The following is a 20,875-nucleotide window of genomic DNA, read 5'->3' on the forward strand; positions in this document are numbered from 1 at the left end:
AAACATTGCCAAAGTATTATATAAAATAGTGTATCATGTTTCTAGCTAAAAAGACTAACATTCTAGTCATTAGAAGCTAAAATTTGGTAGGTGATGTGGAATTCTTGTTTTGTATCATTATGCTTTCCTGTATTTTCTAAGTATTAACTAGTGTGGAACTGCTATTAAAGGGAGTACAGGAAAGTGAGTATCATGATAGGAAATCTTTCTTGCTTTTAAGGCATTTTTGAAATTTATTTTGTCTTTTTAGGGGTGACAGGCGCTTTGAAAAACCAGGAAGAAAAGATGTAGGTAAGGATCTTACTGTTTTGAAATACCTCCTGGACTCCTGGTATTAGTGCGAACAAGGCCCACACAGAAGGATAAATTCAGCACAGATTAACTGTTACCTGCATGGATCCAGTAGGTGGAGCTGTAACACTATCTTTAGAGTCCCCCGTGGTTATTTAGGCCTTTCGAGGGTGAAAGCAGTAGTGATGGATACACCATTAAGATGTACTCAGTATTTTAGGGTTGTGTGTTTTCATTTAGGTTCTTTGTTGGACTGAAATTTTACATCAGGAACTAATCTGGTTACTCATTTATTGACGCGGAGAGAAAGGGGAGAATAGGGAAGGTGCTGAACTGGAGCCTTGGTTTTCGTGTGAGGAGGCAGAGGCTAAAACTCAGTATTCTTTAATCAACTAGTGGACTGTGGCGTGCATGATATGTATATGTGCAGCTGGGGAACACACATACCGCACCATGCATGTGAAGGTTGTACAGTTGGTTCTGTCTGACCTTCATGCCTTCATTTGGGTTCTGGAGCTCAAACACAGTAGTACCTGCTATCTGGCTGGCCTAGCTTTCTAGTCTCACTCTCCCTCCACATACAGAAATATGCATATATGTATAGGTATATATACATATTCTGTATATATGTAGAAGAAATCTATAGATTTATAGAATATATATTTTTATATGTATATTCTCATGAAATGTGAGCAGCCAAATAAATTACATAGTAAAAATAAATTACATAGTAAAAGGTATCTACCTAAGAGGAACTTAATAAGAAAAGATGACTTAGTGTTTATGATGATTTAGTCAATTTGTAATGTTAAGATGGGCTTTTTGACTGATAAATTGGTGGTGTGCATTACTATTTAGTGAAAAAATAAAAGGCTCCAATTCATAGTATTAGTACATATTTGAAATTTTTCAGTTTTTATATATTCCTTCAAATACCAAAAATGTTCTACAGAGTATGATTGTGATTAACATTTCTGATGAACACATTAAGTCTACAAATACTTTTCACAGACTGAATTGAATGTAGATGGTTTTAAAAACAAGGAAGTTAGAATGACCAGTTTCATTTTACTGTTTCCATGTAAAACTCACTTAAACATTTATGATTTAAAGTCTCATTAATGGGACATTGGAATTTCTTGGTTCTCATTAATGAAATGACATTAAATGAATGTTGCATGAAGAAATTTGGATTTGATTAGGTAATTTACTGTCACACTTCACCCATTTTGTGATGGCTTCCTGAAGAGAGTTGTCAGGACCTTGTTCCCAGCCTTACCAGATTCAGTACTTTAAAAACATTTGTTATGTGTGTATGTGTCTCTTTGTGTGGATAGTGTGTGTATGGGTGCTCACAGAAGCTTTGGACCTTGAGCTACAGTGGTTGTGAGCCACTTTATATGGGTGCTGGGAACTGACCACAGGACCTTTGGAAGAGGAGCAGGCAGTGTTAACTGCTGAGCCATCTCTTCAGGACCTGGATTCAGCCCTTTTGCCCTTGATTGTAGAGAGATGATGAAGGGTGATTAGTATAGGATTCAGAGTCAGAAGGTCTTGTTTACTTTAAGTTCCTGTAGTTCTTATTCTCAAAGTAAAATGAGAAGATAATATCTTAGAGTATTTGAACTCACTTATTCATGTAACAAATATTGAATTCCTAATTATGTAATAGCCCCGTGCAGGTTCTAATGTTTGCTTTGGAGAAAATTGTTAGTTACTGGTCAGATTTTCAAATCATTTAGTGCTCAGAGGAAGTAGTCTGTGGAGTAGGAAAATTTTAACTTGAGATCAGAATTAACATGTAACAAAAAGTCAAATCTAATGAAATGAAAATTTAACAACAGAAATTTCAGTCTTATGTAAATAATTAAAGAGTTGAAGTATGGAGTAGCCTCTTGGGGAAAGACTCAGCCTTCTTTCAGTTGACCTCCGCAATGCCCTTACAGCTCAGAGCAGTAATTACTAGATCTAAATTACCCCAGGGAGCCAGAAGATGGAAAGCTCACTGCCTTTTATTTGTTTCAAGATTTTTTTTTTTTAATTTATGTGTATGTATGTGCACTTGCATGTGGCTGCCTGTGGAAGCCAGAAGAGGATGTCGAGTTTGATAGAGCTGGAGTTGCAGATAACTTTAAGCCACCTGATATTGGTGCTGGGAAACTGGTTTGCTTCAAGAGTCGGAAGTGAGTCATCTCTCTAGCAAATACCCATCCCCCATTACTTTTAGTGCTATTAAATAGCCTTAGCTTTGTGCTCACTTTTGGGGTCACATCTCGGATAAAAGGGTCATGCTTTGTAGTAAGAGGCCACAGCAGTTGAAGCCTTGTGATGGTGAGTGCATCAAGGACATGGCTTGTTCAGATAAGAGACGAAACTGTGGGCAGGGCAGACTTGGAAAAAGGTTTGCAGGTTCCCTACAAATACTGGCTTACAGATGAGAGGAGCAAGAACTAAGACATGACCTGCTTGAATTTCAAAGTCAGAATAATGGAAGGTTCACAGAGGCAGGTGTTAAACATATTCTTAAAATGGTATAACAGTTTCTCAAATTGTTGGGTACCTTGGTGAAGTAGTGAGATCTCTTGGTGAGATTAGCTTGATTTTATTTTTTTTTTTAGGCAGAGTCTTTCTATTTTCCCTGGCTGACCTGATACTCACTAAGCAGAAAAGGCTAGTTTCAAACCTAGATCCATATGCCTATGCCTAAGTGCTGGAACTAAAGGTGTGTACCACTACGCCCAACCCAAGTATAACTTGATTTTTAACTTTGATACTTTAGTGGCAGGAAAGAATGAGTAAAAGTTTGTTTTACTTCATTGTCATCATTTGTAGTTATCATTTGGATCTGATTAGTTTTCCTAACCAGCCTGTTTTAGACAGTAAAAGTATTTTATATTCTAGATGTATGTCTTTGATAAGGTGGATCCCAAGTAGGTGTGGTGTTGACGAGTTTATAGCAGCTGGGGAGAAAGAAGCTGGCAAATCACTTTAAGTCCAAGGCTAGCCTGGTCTAAAAAAGTCCCCCTTTCCTCAACTTGACAACAGTCACAAAAAAGAAAAGGTGAATCCGTAACAACATAGGTGTGAAATGTAAGAACAGTGTGATTAAAGGGGGCACACGCGTACTGGCCTATATACAGTACAGCGTTCACACATCTAATGGGACGATTTGGTAGGGTGAGTTCAGGTTAGTGTTGAGGAGTCTGGTCTGTTTTTCTGAGTAATTGACATTTGAGGAAAGTGATGTAGATTATAATTTGTTAGTAATAATCACAGCACTTTCCAAGTTAATTGGGACAAACTAATACATTCATCAATTGGGAGATGTCCTTTAATGTCAAAATAAGATAACTCAATTATTAAAGGTACCAAAATGACTTGCTTTTTTTTTTTTTTAATTTGGGAATTATTATTACTTTTGTGTGTATATGAGTTGTGCATGTGAGCATGTCTGTGTCTGTACCCATTGAAATGTATGTAGAGGCCAGAGAAGCGTATTGTGATTTCCCTGTCACTTTCTACCTTATTTAACCAGAAGCGATTTTGGTTAGTTTGGCTAGCCGGCAAGTCTGTCTATCCTGTTCCCTCATTCCCAGTTGTGGGGTTACAGGTACATAGAGATATTTCTTACTTCTTTACATGGATTATAGGATTTGAACTCAGGTCCTTGTGTTTACACAGTAACCCACTGAATCATCTCCCCAGCTTCAACTTGTTACTTTTATAATTAGAGAAGGGTCATACTATATATTTGCTTTAAATTTTTCATTTTATTTATTTTGATGGCGGGGGGATCAAACCCCAGGGTCTTGTGAAGACTGGGAAAGTGCTCTGCTACTGACCTAAAGACCTAGCACACGCGTTAGCTTTATATGTGAAGATAAATATGTAGGATTACAAGTATCTGGGTAAGAATCATGTCTTACCCCTGTGAGCATCTGTGGAAGACTATATAGGTAAAAAAAGACCTGAACCTTTCTTAAGATTTTTAAGTCCTGTTCAACAGGAATTGATTGCTGCACAGGAGAGATGAGTTCCTGTGATCAGCTTGTATATGCTTCTATGAGAGGGCAATGAAAATTATTATTAAAAACAAATAATCCTCATGACATCAGTAGGCTCAGCCAACTATGACACATTGTACATTTTCATGTGAAGTATTTAAAAATAGTACAGTACTCTTAAATCCATCAACATAGATGCTATCAGGTTGAATTGCAAGATACAATATGCATTTAGTGTGAAGTACTTGGAAATAGACATTGGTTTTTGTTGCTGTTTTGTTGTTGTTGTATTTTAAGTTTCAGATTTTTTTTTTCCTGGCAGATGTAGTATATACTTTTCAAGCATAAATCTAAACTGAAGATTTTTGGTACTGCTTGTCTTTAGTTTATTAAAACTGTCATGCTTTGTTACTGGTTTCCAAGAGTAACTTTTTACTTGGTTGTTAAGTGGTCTTCATTGATGACTATATTAGTTCTTAATGATTTCCTTCTACCTTCCATTTATGTTTCATATTCCTAAGGGGATAATGGTCTTTCTGCAGAAAACTTAGTCCTAGGAACTATGATTCTTTGAAATAAATGAAAGAATTGCAGACAACACTCCCAGAATTTTTCTGGTCCCTGAACAGTGATATTGGATTACATTTCCTGTAAAATTATTTTTATTTTATAAATATGAATATTATGCCTGTATGAATGTCTGTACACCATATAAGTGCCTAGTGCCTGAGGAGGCCAGAAGAGGACAATGGATCTCCTTTGTATCTGCAGTTAAAGAGATGGTTGTGAACTGCCATGCGGGTGCTGGTAATCAAGCCTAGGACCCTCTGGAAGACGAGCCAGTGCTCTTAACCTCAGAGCCATCTCTCTAGCCCTTACCAACTAAAGAATTGTTACTGGTATGTGGTGAGGTAATCTTATTTAATTTTCAGATGTCAGATTTTATCTGACTAGTAACTATAAAAAGATCTGACTTAATTGGGGAACATGAAGCATCTGTAGGGAGATTTGGGTTTCAAGTGTCTCCTCAGGAAGCTTGATAAACTTGAAATCAGTGTAAGTAATGTAGGAACATTCAGAGGAGTCTCAGATACAGTTTTATTTTCAAATGTCAGGTTAATCTTGTTAATAGAAATTTCTGCTCCTTATCAGCAGTCTGAAGTTGGTCTGCCTGCCACGGAAGAGTATATGTCTGCAATTTTTAGACAGCAAAAACTTTATAATAAATAGGTTTTGTGTTCTTAATAATAGTCAGTCTTAGGGTACTCCAAAGTTGTTCTTTATTTTCTTATTCTCTGTCAAAGAGTAGAAAAATGCAACTTGCTGCTTTCTGTAACATTTACTGTTACTTAGTATGTATTTCAAAATGATTGAGCCTGGTCATCCACTTCAGTGAAAGTTAATCTTTTACTTTTCCCATTTCATACCGAATAAGGGAAATAGAAGAGAAAGCATGCAGATCTCTTTGAAACTTGATAGTATAAATTTTCTTTCTTTTGGTTTTTGTTTTGCAAGAGGACTGCTCAGTTTTTTAATTGAAATGAAAATTATTTAAAGAAGTATCTTAAGTTGGATATAAAAAGGGTTCATCTTAGTGTATATAAAATAAAAACAGGCAGAGAAAGCATAATTTTCATGGAATATTAGACTTGGAAAGAAATAATAGAGATCATCTAGTCCAGCCTCCTACTGGTGAGTAAACACTCATTTTGTGTTTATAGAAAAAACTATTTGATGTTGGAAACAGGAATTTGGGTTTGAAAATACTTTTGTTACCTAATTTTTTGCTTTATCTATTGGAGGTTTTTTTTTTCCTAGTTGAATTATATCTTAATTAAGCCTTTGTATCTATAAAAACTTAAATATACATTTGTATTTAGGTAGTTTGTAGGACTTTTATGTCATTGAGTATGAAGATAATACTTTACTCAGGGTGAAAGCACTCAGATGACAGGTGATTTAGCTTTTAGATCACTACTTGAGTATTATGCAAACAACATTTAAAATAGTAGAAACATGCATCTCTCAGCTAGAAATACCACCCTGCAGGTTCTGTCTGGGCCATAGCTTTCCTGACTTGTTCCACCACAAATAAATGAACACACACGCGCGCGCGCACGTTTGGGTGTTGTATTCAAATGCTTTTTGGAGTTGTTTATAAATCCATATTGTTATTTTTCTTTTGTACTTTTATTTCTAGCTATGAGAAATTGGGGAGATAATACTTACCCCAGTTTTGTAGCTTAAAGAATCAAAGGAATGATGTTTGCTCTCTTGAAAAAATAAAAGTTTTAAAAGGGTTTTTGCTAAATATTGTGAAATCAGCTTTCCACCCAGGAATCTAGGTTTGAAACTAGACTGTTGCTTTAGTTTACAGATGAAAATAAGAGGCGGCTTTCTTAAGAGTTCAGCTGTGGTCGCCTTCACTCTCTACTTTGTCTTCATTACTGATCTCATGCTACATCTTTGCAAATTTGCTTAGTATTGATACCTATCAGATTGAGTTGCCTTGATAAGAGCAGATTATCGATGATATAAAGTTGGTAACTAGACTGTTTTGTTTTCTGGGATGTGTATAGTTAGCTTAGCCATTTTTTGTGGGCATAGACATGATTACTATGATATAATCAGCATTGAGAACAAGGAAACAGTAGATACATTGAAGGAAAATAGCTGCATAACTGGCTGGATATATTTAATACATTAAGAAGTAGGATGGTGTGGATGAGTCTTATTCTGTCAGCCCTGTTTCAGCGATCTGAAAATTGTCAATGCTTTGTCCATTGATATGAATGTCTAGGTCAGTCCTGTGTGGACTCTTAGAGACCACAGGAGTTGGATGCTCAGGAACAGTCTTGTCAAAATTCTCCATCTTGACTTGATACTCACCTTTGGAACCTCGAGTCATCAGAGATGCAAATCGGTGATGTAACATGATCTCAGAGGGTAGGTAGGATGTCCTCCTTTGGCAGATTTCCCCAGTGCCTTCTTGCATTGCTGAGAGGAACACAACTAATTCAAAGTGTGGAGGATTCTCATGCTGGAGCAGGGTAGCTAGAGGACTTGATGGTGTGATGGTATGGTAGTAGGGTAGCGGGAAGATAAAGAATGGACATTCCTCAGAACTGATGCCATCAAGGTGAAAGTCCACACTGGTCTGGAAGAGTTCACCATTTTCTCTCTCCTGATAGAGTACAGCTGAGACCCGAACACTGGTCAGAGGGCTGGGCCGGGTGTTGGCCACTTGGAAGATAAGATTAGGTTTGCCATCTTTGTGAGCTACTACTGCTAAGTCAGTGAATCGAATTGAGAAAGCTCTATTTTTTGGCCGTGCAATCTTCGCCACAAAGGCACCTAAATTAAAAACCATTGAAATGTTTTGTTTTTGTTTTTTTTTTTAAATTAAGAACAGAAAACTTTAAATCTCAGTACATCTACTGAATGAGAAGAGCATGTCAAGTTGTTACATATTTCTCACATCTCACTGAGTAAGAAATTCATCCCATTGTTAATTTAGGGTAATCTTACTTAACTGAATTTTTCAGAGGGTATATAACATTTCTGCCAAGAACCAGCAAAAACCCATGATTTTAAAATGGGTAAGAAGATTTGATTTGTTATGAAGAAATGTAAAACTTGATCTTGTAAGTTACAAATTTCATGAACTGATCATTTTCTATGCTTTTACTTTAAAAAGAACTAATAGAAAATAGTTGAGCATGGTTACAGTTGTGTAACTTGGATGGAAATGAAGAGTAGGTTCAGAGCGGGTGATTGGAAGAGGTAAGGCTGGAAAGAGTGATGCAGTAAAGAAATTTTAACTGAAATTTCTAGAAAGCTATTTTTGGGGGACACTGGCTAGAAGGTGATCTTATAAGTGTATCTTTTAAGTACATATTTACTGTGTCCCACCCCAAGCTGTAGATGAGGGTTTCCTAACCATTCTCGTGGCACAGAGCCTGTTGGGCAGGCCGGTGAGGCATATTCAATCCTTATAATAATTATAGTTTTGCATGTGTGTCTGGTACCCAAGGTGGCCAGAAAAAGGCATTGTGTAAGCTGCTGCATGCGTTCTGCAAACTGAACCCATGTCCTCTCTAAAAGAGCAACAAGTGCCCTTAACCACTGAGTCATTTTTACAGACATCATATTTATGTTGTAAGTGCTTATGTTAAAAATTAAGAGAGGAAGTCAAATATATTGACATTCAGTTAACATTTGTTAAAATACACTGTGATACATATGCCGTATATATGCAGTAACAAAATCTAGCAGTGGGTTATACTGGAATTCTGAAGTATTGTAGTTTGACTTAAAATACCTCCTTCCATTTATACCAAAGTTACTGGTGGGGGTATATCAAGCCACCCATTCATCAGTGCATTCATCATCTATCCCGTAATCCATCCTTTAGAGAGTTTAATATGCATATCATATATATTTTTGTATAACTTCATAATTGAAGGAAATAGCAAATTTAGTTAGGGGTTAGTACAGAAATTTAAATATTTGCCCATTTAAATACATAAGTTATCTTAAATTTATCTAAGAACTGAGCCAATGTAAACATTCTTAAAGAAGTTAAGTGATTTGTTACAGGATGCAGAGCCAGTTGGTAGCACATTGGGTCATTTTTCATGATATCCAGTGCTTATCTTCTATAGTCTATTAGTGTGTGTTGTTTTTAATTGTATATGTTATATAAAAAGAACCAGTCCTATTACAGGGAGGTGTTTTCCATGTTACCAGACATATAAGCAGGTATTTATGGCCACATTCCCATTGCATTTTTGTGTGTATCTGTAACTTTAAAGCATGGTGCTGAGAGTGTTGCTTTGGGCTTGCTTGTGTTGAGTACCTGCTCAGTATGTGATCTCAGGGGAGAAAGTTTCACCATGAGAAAAAAGATAAAAGGTCAGATATATGTCAGGTAGCATGACTGTTAAAATTTGCATTTTATATACTTACTCACATATTTAGCAAAATAGCTTCTGTAAGAATTACTTTTAGGCTTTTTGTTTTTACTTTTGCATAGTATATTCCTGCAAGTTAATGACATTTGGTCCTTTTTCTTATGTAGTTCCAATATTCTTTTTATAGTTCTATTGTTTGTCCCTAGATTGTTTCTTTTCTTTCTTTGGCATCACCTGCTTATAATAATACAAATAAATTACTTAAAATAGACTTGCCTTCATGAACTATATACTTTATAAAAGACTTGTAGTATTTTTTTTTTTATAGAACAAAAATAATTACCTGTGATAAAAGCCTCTAGCATGAGGCCTAGGAGCATTTGTATAGCAAGTAAGGCGATTGCACTTGGACAGTCACCACTGGGGTACATGGTACCATAACCAATTGTAAGTTGCGTCTCCAGGGAGAAGGAGAATGCAGCTGTGAAACTGGTGATGTACTTCACACAGATAGTGTGGTTTTCAGGTGGGACATCGTGATCTAGTTCCAGATCACCATTCATCTCAGCTAGAACATACCAGAGTACTGCAAAGACAAGCCAGTGGACAACAAAAGAAGCAGAAAAGACCAGCATCATCCAGCGCCAGCGCATGTCCATTAGGATTCCCCACGCATCCCGAAGATACACAAGACCTCTTTGAGCACCATCCATTTGAAGTGTGCTGTGGCCGTCTTTTGTGACCATCCTCCGGTATCTTTGACTTAGGAGAGGAGCATTAACTTTACAGTTACTGCTGTCCATCTCAGGCTGTAATTCTCTGAAACAGGAGTAAAATAGTTAGCCCTTAAGAGGTGATATTCATGAGTTTTGAACCTTTCAGTGTTTACGTGAGAGGCAATTACTGGTCAAGTCATTCATTTGTTAACTAGTTATGTATCACTTTAGCATATTTCCTACACTTTCCTTGAGTGACTATAAAAATACTGTATGATACTTTGTTTTCTAAATATATTTGGAATTCCGGAGGATGAGGCTTATGATTTGTGCTTTTTTTTAAATGACCTGCATGTCAGTTTTGCACAAATCTAGGCTTTAAGTATTTATTGAGTTAACTAAATGTTATTTCTAAATAATAAATTTTTTAAAATTGCTGATAATTATGAATAATGATAATTTTAAAGACTAGATTTAAATACATAGGTATTTTTATTCCATGAATAAGTAAAAATCATTTGGAAAATTAGTATTAGATTGTCTACAAGCTTTTTTTGTTTTGTCTTGTTTTTGTGTTACAGTTGCTGGTATTTGAACCCAGAGTCCTGGGCGTTGGGCATGCTAGACAAGCACTCTGTATTTGTCTGCATCCCCAGACCTCTGCATATGTTTCGAAGCCAGACTTAGTACTAGGACAGCTTACATTATATTAAGCTTTTAGAGGTTTTTTTTTTCCCCTTATTCTTTCATTCAGTGTGTGTGTGTGTGTGTGTGTGTGCGCGCGCGCGCGTGCGTGTGTGTAGGGGTGCAAGTGTGCTCTTGAAAAGCAGAGGACAACCTGGGAATCAGTTTTCTCCTTCCACCTTGGGGCTTTAAACTTAGGTCATCATGCTTAATAACAATTGTCCTTATTCAGTAAGCCGTCTCCTTGGCACAAGATACACAATTTTAATGTATTCCTTAGATTTAGCCTGTTCATAGCTTCATGAATAAGTTTAATTTTGCTATCATGATATATTAGTATATTGTTTCTCTCCTGGATGATGAATGGACACATTCTTAATTCATACTAAATCTTGGCAAAGTAAGAAATTCCTGGCTGGAACTCTGTGGTAAAGCACTTGCCTAAAATATAGAAGGCCTTTGGTTCAAACCCCAGTATCCCTGCACCCCAATAAAAGACATTCCAACTAGATGAATCTAGATACCACCCCTTACCCCTGGTGCTAGGAGCAGACTCTGGGATCTTGTGCATGCTAGGTGAGTCCTCTCATTTAGCCCTCCTTTAAATCTTAATGGCAGTAGCTTTGAGACTAAATAAACCAAAAAAAAGTGGTGTTAAGTACTTAACAAGCAAAAATAAGCACTGAGGTCAGATGACAATTTTGAAAGGGTGTTAGTATAGTTAGCTCTCGTCTATGAGCAGTTTTTCATGAAGGGTCAGGCCTTCTCCATCTCATCAGTAGACCAGCCCTGGACATGATAAACACAATAGATCATGACTTCTGTGTAGTGACTCTCAGGAACAAAGCTTCGTTTTCATGAAGGGTGCTTCTCGAGAGCACTGCCTACCCACCCACTTCTCCTCCCTTCCCTCATTTCCCACTCCCCAATTTTTGTTTCCTTAGGTAGCCCAGCTGGTGACCTGGATTTTCTTTGCTTCAGTCTTCTCAGAAGACTAGAATTAAAAGCAGTGCATTCAAGCCTCGCTGCTTGCTTCCTTTTGAATTATTCTTAAGAAGGTGGAGTAGGGGTGTTTGGGTTTGATGGATCAGTCTGACTGGAGACGCTGGGGTTTTGTAAATCGTTTTTTCTGTGTTCCTGGGTTTGGACATTGGACAGCTAGGTATGTAGGACTCTCCCTTTTGTTCTGAGGCTTTTGCAGTCTTTGTTGCTTGTACCTGGGCCATTCTTTCATGTTTTTCTCAGATTTGAGCTAGAGCTGATTGAATACTGGATAGTTCTTCAATTTAAATTAGATGGGTGTTTCAGTTTCATGTGATATACTTTAGAAAACAAAGCTGCTCATATTGTATCACTTAGTGCCCTAGTGAGTTGTCATAATCATTGGATGCATTTTTTGTTGTTTGGCAAGTGCTGACAAGTGGGCCACGCCCCAGCCCGTACTTATTGCTCCTTATTTTGTTAGATTCTTAAAATATTTTGAAAGACCTCTTTCCTTTTAGAAACAACAACAAAACCTTTGTAGACACTGTGCTAGATGCTTTCATGCTGTCTACCCTTCTTTCCATTTGGTAAGAAGATAGACATGATTGTCTCCATTTTTATATAGTACCACTAAAGTGTGCAGAAAGGCAAGAAATTATACATATAATATGAGGGCTTTCGATTATGACTTAGTCTGGATAGCAACAGCAAAATCAGTTAAATTTTTTTTCTATAAGAAGCTGTATATTCCGCTTTCCTGCTGTACTGTATTCTAAAGCTGGTCTTTGATAGTTCCTAGCACTGTTAGTACATACTCTGCTTGCTCTTGTAACTCAGGTAACTAACTTAAACCATGTCAGCTTCATACATGGTTCCTACGGTAGAAATTATTTATAATAATAGCTGATATATAGTTTATCCTGTGCTAGGCACCATTCCAAATTCAAGGAAGGCTAAAAGGCAATACTTTGCATAGGAATTAGTTGCTTTGTTGTTGCTTATGATGCTTCTTAATTTTTATAGTAACACCTACTGAAAGCATTCCCATTTTATAAGAAAGTGAGACAATAAATTTCCTAAGATCATAAAATTAACAGTGACTGTGTATTATTCCCAAGCCCTCTCAAGTCCAGAATTAGTGCTGAAACCAGGGTGCTTTGACCCTGGTTAGCCTTTCTGAGCAATGCTGTGTTCAAAAACCACTACAGGGACTAAGGGTGCCTTCACTCCCAGCACTCTGGAGGCAGAAGCAGGAGGATCTCCCAGCCTCTTCCACACAATGAACTGTAGGCCAGCCAACACTACGTAGTGAGGCCTGCTCTCAAAAAACAAAAGCAAAACTAACAAAACCAGGAGCCACTACAGAATATTGGTTCTTCAGGAATGCTTATTAAGTTCAGACTTCACAGCCATCGTTCTAGTGGAGTACACTAAGGGCTCCCTGCTTCACAAAAGCAAAGCAGAACAAGTTTGCTTAAGTCTGACTGCTTACGTCTCTTTCCACACCTGGAAAGAGCTTTTGTATGCACACACTTTGCTTTCAACACTTAACTATTTTTACTTGGGTCTTTTTATGATTGCTGTTAGTTATCTACGGTTTTTTTTGTAGCAGAGTTCATCTAGGTTCTCTACAATTTCATTTTTTTTCCCCTCCAGCAACTAAGTAACATGGAAAAAACCATGGGCAGGGAACTCAAAAGGCCATTATCAAAACAGTGAAACATTTTTGGTTTTGTTTTTCCCCCATGAAACATTGTTGACTTTTGTTTGGATCCTGTAGGCAAGTAGTTGAGAACTAAAATTTTGATCCTCACTTAGTGCGTTCATATCCTGGTGCATTCATAGTCAGGCACCGCCATGCAGTGCAAAGAGCACAGGGCAGTAAACATGGCCTGAAGGTGCTGACTGTGTGCATAGCTCTCTCATTTCAGGCCAGCTGCCGTGTCCCCTTGTCTAGATGTCATTAGATTAAAACAAAGGGTGCGGTTAAAAAGGAGATTAAATTACATGTTCCCTTCTTTCTCCCCTTCCTTCACCCCCTCTCTCTTTTTGAGACTGGTCTTATACAGCCCAGGCTGGTCTCAAACTCAGTACTTGTAGCCAGTTGTCTTTGAACTGATACTGCTGCTTTTATCTCCCAAATCCTAGGGTTACAGATATGTGCTATGTACTTGAATTGAGTGCATTTAGAATACATTTGTCTTGATTTAGGTTTTTGTGTGATTTTTATGAACTGATCACAGCAGGAAGTAGAATAGACAAGTGAAAAAATTGTGTGTGTATGTGGGAGCTGTGGAATAAGTGATGCATTTATAAATTTATAAGTCGTTTGATAGAAAAAGTACTTATTCTAAAAATGGTAGTTTGACAGCTTCATTAATCATCAAAATCACAGTGTTGCTCTGTCCATCAGGTGGTATCCTTCAAGGTTACATTTTCTGTTGCTGTGCGTGTAGAGGTGTGCTGTAATTCCTGTTCGACAGTTAAGATAGAGGCTGCACTTAGAAACACTAAGTGAATAAGTACAGTGTTTGTTCATGCCTTATGCAAACACTTTAAAGGCTGTGTTGAAAGTCTCATAAGCACCTTTCCTGGCCTCTATAATTAGGACAAACAATGTGAATTTTAACCCCATTATGTAATCTCAGAAAATAGTTGGTATTTTAATTTCTTATGTACAGAATCTATTTCAGTAATAATTCCCTGCTTAAAAAGAAAATTTAAATTAGCATACATATCTCTTGTACATTAAGTAAATTAAAAACATAATGATTTATTCTTTTGACATTTCCATATGCTTATTTTGTGTTTTTCTAATTCCATCAAAGAAAGTTATTTTGTAAAGCCACCAAGTTTTCTCTAGGATCTTATTCTACTCTTTATATAATGAAATATTAGTATGTTTTTACTAAAATAACTGAAAGCTAAACTTCACTAATGCTTTTAGTATTGCTATTTGCCAGTTCTTAAATTTAAGAAAAAAGAACAAACCTTAGTTTTGACTGTCTAGGTAATATCTCTGTTGTAAAACACTGTTGTAAGCAATCTCCCTCTGTTCCTGTTTGCTGTCAGTTTCCTTGCCTGTTACCCTAAAGGAAAGAATAAGAATGAAAGTTACTTCATGTACTCACCAGTTCTTTTGTGGGGTCAGCCTACCAAGGTAGGTCTTGGGGAAGTTAGCAAAGTCTTGTCTTTTTGATCGGGTAGTTTTAACCTGCAGTCTAGTTTGAAGGTTCTCGTCTTGGACTGGCTTTGCAGCTTGCATTCCTGTGTTTATAATGTCGTGAGGGCTGGTTTCAGCTGAAGTTGATGTGATTGGTCACTTAGTCTGCAGGGGGGCCAATTAGCTCTGATCATGTGGAAAAGAATGCTGGTTTGTTAGGAGGTCTTTTTTTACCCAACACAAATCCTAACAGCTCTGGAGAAAGCCTCTAGAACTGACGTGGAGAAGGGGCGCATTTTTTCCCTCTAATCAGGACCGGTTTTTAGTAAGTTTGCATAATCTTATTTAAGAGTTTATTTGAAAGTTCAAAGGGATAAAATTCCCTGCAAGATTTCCTTTCAGCCCTCTCTCCTTATATTGCGTGTTAAAGTGTGAGATATCTCTTTCACTAATCTTTTTTCCACCATTTCTTGAAAGGCGATTTAGTTGGGTAAGGATGTTTAGGCATAATTGATGAGCTGATTTTTCTGGTTTTCTTATCAGATGCCACCTCATCTGTATGGCTGGGATAGTAGGTATAGGTCATTTAATTACCTGAAATAGTAACTCCCCCTTCTTAATTGCAAAGGAACGACTTGGTTCTTTGTTTGGTTTTAAAGTTATGTTTGGTTTTAAGGCTTGACTAGGAAAATGATTGTTTGATGCCTTGTACTTTTCTTTAAACAGCACCCTGGTGAAAGAAAGAAAGAAAGGATTTTCTTAAGGCTTGTTTTAGTGATCCTTAGGGGGAGTCTTTTCTTGTTATGTGTGAGGAAGTAGAATAAAACAATGTTCAAGGCACATGAACTGTCACTTACTATTGAACTTGTTTTTACCTGAAAAATGTCAGCAGTCCAGCTTGTACAGCCTCCGCATGAGCTGAAAAGCATGCCTCATATAATGCCTAGTGAGCAGTATTTTCTCTCCCTCTGTTAGCTGCCAATTTTTAAACTTTGATCAAATGTTACACATAAGAGGATCTGAGAAACAAAGACACTGTTTGTTTGAAGTAAAGCTTGGAAAGTCCTGCTGGGAAAGTTATGAATGTAGACCAATCTAATGCTACTTAGGAAGGGAAATCCGACTTTGTGGATTTCTCTCCTTTTCCTCACAATTTAAAAAATACATTAATTCCTTCTTTGTTTTATTAATGTCAGGCATTTCAATGCAAGTTTAGACACAGCATAGTACCTTTGACCTTCAGAATCTGGGAAGGTAATCAAGGTGAGATTCACCTGTCAGACTTACTCCTTGCGTGTGCAAATAGAAATTTGTATCATTTTTCCAGCTAGCTGGTTGAGGGAAACACCTAACTGAAGCACAAAAACACTAGAGCAAGTTGTGGGGGACATTCTTCCCCGCAAAAAGGAGATGCACATTAGCATACCCACCACTGTCACGAGCAGTAGATAAGGCAGAAAAGCTTGTCATTCAACTTAGGACGTCCTCCACCCCTGTCACCACGTTAAGAAAAAAGACATTTTGATTGTATAGTCTACTGTGGCCTTGAGTTTAAATCCCCCTGCCTGTGCTTCCCAAGTACTAAGATTACAAACGTACCATTGAGCCGGACAGACTTTTACAGTAATGTACTCTACTTGAAACTGCATTGGCACAAAAATGACATGCTAACTTAATAGATATCTTTACCAGATATGGGGTTCATATCTATAATCTCAGCCATTGGTCAGCCAGACAACACCCACCTACCCAGGTGCACACAAGCACACATCCATACAATGGCTTACGTGAAGTATTTCTGGCTCTGGGAGGCCTCCAGCTTGAAGGCCTGTCATGGACAGTGGTGGTCACTGATGGTTGACTGTGGATGTTATCCTTGGATTCTGGAGCTTAGTATTCCCATGGCAGCCACCTGATTATCTAAATTATTATTAGTTGGTGCTATTTGCTTGGCTGAGATGACATTGATAATGGCACAGAAGATATGCCACTGTCACCCTAAAACCCATAGTAAGGTAGTTGGAATTGAATCTAAAGCATCTCTTCTGTGCAGAAACATGAAGTGTTAGTGTTCCACTGATGATTTATTTTCTTATTAAAAATTGTGATTACAGATGAGGGAGGGAGGGAGGGAGGGACTGGGAAGGAATGAGGGATCGGGACACAGCTGGATACCGAGTTAATAAAATGTAACTGATAAGAATAAAATAAAATTCAAAAATAAAATAAAAAATAAAAATTGTGATTACACTTGAGTGCTACAAATAAGAATATTAGTCTTTATTAAATCCAAATCTCTCTCCCTAAAGGCATCGATTCCTATTTTAGCTAAAGTAGTCTAGTGTGTGATCTACAAATACACTACAGTTTCCTTTAAAATGACATAGGATTTGTAGGAGTGTAGTATCTTGCCTACTCTTTCATCAGGTTTGTCTGACTGGCTAAGTATATTCTTAGCCTTGTGTTAAAGATACCTAGACTCTTTTCACTTCTTTGTGTTGAGGGATGACAGGCATGTTCTGGGTGTGCTGTTAGCACACTATGAACATGAGGCAGTGGGAGGGGGACATGTGTCCTTGCTTGTGGTATGTTTTCAGATTCTTACATGCTGCAGCTCTCCTCGTCCTTGTCCAGGCACAAGCTGCCGTGTTCTCAGAACTGTGCTCACCAGCTGAGCAGAGGGTAGGCTGCAGAAATTGAGAGACTTCCAGTGTAGACTTTAAACTCCTATTTTCACCACTCTGGAGTTGTATTTATTAGTAACTATTGAGAGCAAGGGCAAGTGTCCACACTTGGATGGGATTCCCTTTCACTATTTGGTAGAGAAATAGAAAGTCACTTGCTACAAAAATTTGCACATAAACAAGCTTCAAAGTCTGTCCCATAATTCCGCTTTTGCTTTTGGAGATTGGGTCCTTGTAAGCTCCAAGTTTCACAGCTGTAGATTTTGTTGGCTGAGTGCCTCTGAGCTCCATCTGAAGTTTTCCATAAACACCATTTTTGGCTGCGAGTCAAACACGCACACAGGTGCCCTTTTACCGCTCCTTCTCCTTAGGAAGTCCGCCCAGCCAGACCAGGCAGGAGCCAGCACTCAGTTTTAATTTCATTTGTAGAAGTCTCCTATTCCATCTTAATACATTAAAGAGAAGCAAGTATATAGTGTCATTGGGGGATACTACTTGTACATAATATACTGCAAATGTACTTTTAACAGCTTTTATATGCCTCAAGTGACTATGATGTAAGAACATAAAGTAATCTGTAGGTAATATAGTTTCCTGATAAAACAGTCCTATTAACGGCCAAAAAAAATTTTTTTTAATTGATTTCCTTTTTTTTTTTTTTTTAACCTTTTGAAGATCATAGACCCCTTTAAGAGTCTGTAAGCCTTAGACGGCTTGCCCTGAAAAACAAAGCATCCTTGGTCACTGCATGCTTCTGTCCTAGGGACTCTTGGCCCTGAATTGACCCTTGACTGTAGCTTGTGAATAGCTGTTTCACCTAGTCTCTCTTTCCGGTTTGGTGTGTTCAAGACTCCCAGTGACTGCCTTCTCCAGGTATTTTAGGTGTGTACCAGCAGGCAGCAGGCAGCAAGCATGAGGGCTTAGGGGTAGGGCCATGTTCCTAATACTGATACTTTTTCAAAGAAGATTCTCACCCGCTGTAGTATTTTCATTCTTTCTAGCTGGGAACTAGTGTTTTCAGCCATTAGATTTAGATGCACTTTTAAATCATCTTGTTTCTAAATTTAGTATTAAAAAGAAGTCAACCAGAGTGCTTTTGTGCTCCGCTTTCTCTTAGTGCTGGTACATTACAGAGAAGGGTCCAAGTTTGAGTACTGAGAAGGGCCCATGTGGGTGGCCCTCATTGTGGCCCTAGCCACCATAGAACACTAAAGTTATTAGGTATGAAAAGAGCATAAGATAGCATCTTTAAAACTCTCTGTGAATAACTTTGATGTTTGTCATTTAACTTTTATCAGGAATATACAAATCTACCAGGCATGGTGGCTCATGCCTTTAGTCCCAGCAGTCTAAAGGCAGAGGCAGGTAAATCTCTGAGTTCCAGGACAGCCTGGATTACACAGAGAAATCCTGTCCTGAAAGCTAAACAAAGCGAGCTTGCTTGTGCACACACAAACACACACACAAGCCTATAATTCTTTTGAAACTAGATTATATACATGAATCTCTTTGATATTTCCACTGTTTACCCAGATTTGTACAACCAGATACCTACTGTAATTAGATTAGAAAGGATTCCAAACTAATAATTATAAAATATTTTTGGTATTGTTTGAAGCCATATTTTTCTTCTTAAACTTATTTCTAGAACAAATCTTTTCTATTAAAGAAGTTGTTCCTAAGCAATTTTTTTTTCAGAAATAAACATTTTGGAATTATTTCCGTGGAAATATTGAAATAAACTTACTTCTGCTTGTGGATGTTGGCAAGTCACCCCTAAGTTATACCATCTATAGTCCTTTGGAGCTTGCCAGGCTTAAATCCTAGATCTTCCTCTTCCTATTTCAGTTTCACTAGAATTTTTGGCTACTTCCAGTGGGCTTAACTGTGAGTAAACCACAGAGAGTAATGTAGTAGAGGTGAGTTAGGAGGTTGCAGGCCTAGGTTTTATTTCTGATTCATGACTCAGCTATGTGATCTTGGGAAACCACCCCCACAGGTATCCCTTTCCGCACAGGAACAATAGGGATGTGAGGTTTAACTTAATCTCCTGTGGTTATTAAGACGATCAGGTGAACTATATCAGTGCATTGTATCAACTATAGTGTATCAGGTCATTTATTTCCATGTGTATTCCTGGTCTGTGGCCTAGAGGGCAGGTGCTGTGTTCAAGTCTGTTTTTGTAATCCTGTGTGCCTAGTTATGTCTGTTTATGGAAGAACCGTCATGTTAACTTTTACCCAAGGTTTGAGTAAAACAGTCAAATGACAAAGTAATACCATTTCTTTGGGAAAATATATGATACTAATCATAAAAGCTGAAAGTGATGTGTACCTAAAGAAGTATTCATTTTCTCAGTAAAATTTGTATATAAGAATGTTCATAAATGTGCGGTTAATGATAGCAACAGGCAAGAAACAGCAAGAAACAGGGGTGATGACAGAGTTCAGTGAGTAGCGGTGCTTTCTGTGCAAGCCTGATGATGTTGAATCCCCAGAATCCGTATAAAGATGGAAAGAGAGAACAGACTTCAAATTATCCTCTGACCTGCACATGTGCCTCTTGGTGTGTGTACACCCCATTCCCCAATAAAGTTTTTTTTTTTTAAGTTCAAAAGGGCAAAATTAAGAAATCAAAATAGTGTATAGATTTGAAAGCGTTGATGGGGGGAGGGGTTATGTTTTTTTTTTCCCCAAACTAAGGTGTTGATTTTACATAATTGCTTGATGAAAACTCAATTACACATTTTTCATGTGTCTACCTAAGAATGTTGAACTTCAATTAGAAGATTTTTTTTTGAGAGTGAAGTCTATTTACAAGTTCGTTAACCATTTTTCACCCTTCTCTTCTGAAAATGACTCTAAGTCCTGAAGATAGGATTGTAGGACTGTTGTCATCCTGGGTTGGTGGTTTTTTGTTTGTTTGTTTGGTTGGTTGGTTGGTTTCCCGTTAATTTATAATTGAAACCTTCCTGTTGCTATTATTCAGATGTAATGCTTGATATGTGAAAAAAAGTATATAGCAGTTCTTAGAAATTGTTTTGTAGTAATAGCCACCTAGTAACTAAAATTTGAATTCTGTTAGTGATTTGCTAGTACTCATGTAAATTGAGGCTGCTTCTTATCAGACCCAAATGAGAAGTGTCAGGATATAACTGACCTGTTGGCATTACTAGGAGGTGAATAATCATAAAGAAATATTTGATTTCAGAAGTAAAAACTGAGACACTAAACCAGTTAAGTGTTGATTTCAGTGACAATGTTACCTAGGCTCTGTGGTGATGCCCTTTACCCAGCCAAAGTAGGAGTGTTACTTGAGTCCAGCTGTTGGAAGCCTGTCTATAAACAACATAGTGAATGCAGCAGGATCTAAGGGCGGGGGAGGCGGAGGTCACTAATATCTCTCTCTCTCTCTCTTTCTCTCTCTCTCTCTTCTC

At 37.6% G+C, this 20,875-nt stretch overlaps 2 protein-coding genes across 7 annotated transcripts in view; one reads left to right on the forward strand and one right to left on the reverse strand.

The window, feature by feature from the left end:
* Positions 1-20,875, forward strand: part of Gigyf2 (GRB10 interacting GYF protein 2) — a 129,431-nt gene that overhangs the window by 56,963 nt on the left and 51,593 nt on the right. For 4 of the 5 annotated variants that reach the window (XM_021644622.2, XM_021644623.2, XM_060368792.1 and 1 more), the window contains one exon: positions 251-291. The exons of the other annotated variant lie outside the window; for it this stretch is intronic. In XM_021644622.2, the coding sequence (XP_021500297.2) occupies positions 251-291 (41 nt within the window). The remainder of the gene's footprint in view (positions 1-250; positions 292-20,875) is intronic. 5 annotated transcript variants of the gene reach the window in all.
* Kcnj13 (potassium inwardly rectifying channel subfamily J member 13) lies at positions 2,457-14,983 on the reverse strand. 2 transcript variants are annotated; one of them, XM_021644626.2, is made up of 3 exons: positions 14,724-14,951; positions 9,552-10,027; positions 2,457-7,649 (listed from the first exon to the last, which is right to left on the reverse strand). In XM_021644626.2, the coding sequence occupies exons 2-3, from the start codon at positions 10,009-10,011 to the stop codon at positions 7,027-7,029; spliced, it is 1,083 nt and encodes a 360-aa protein (XP_021500301.1). In that variant the 5' UTR covers positions 10,012-10,027; positions 14,724-14,951; the 3' UTR covers positions 2,457-7,026. The 2 variants fall into 2 exon arrangements, with proteins under 2 accessions (XP_021500301.1, XP_021500302.1); XM_021644627.2 differs by having other exon boundaries at positions 7,471-7,649; positions 9,788-10,027; positions 14,724-14,983.

Source organism: Meriones unguiculatus, chromosome 15 (assembly GCF_030254825.1).
Source record: "Meriones unguiculatus strain TT.TT164.6M chromosome 15, Bangor_MerUng_6.1, whole genome shotgun sequence".
Classification (NCBI taxonomy): domain Eukaryota; kingdom Metazoa; phylum Chordata; class Mammalia; order Rodentia; family Muridae; genus Meriones; species Meriones unguiculatus.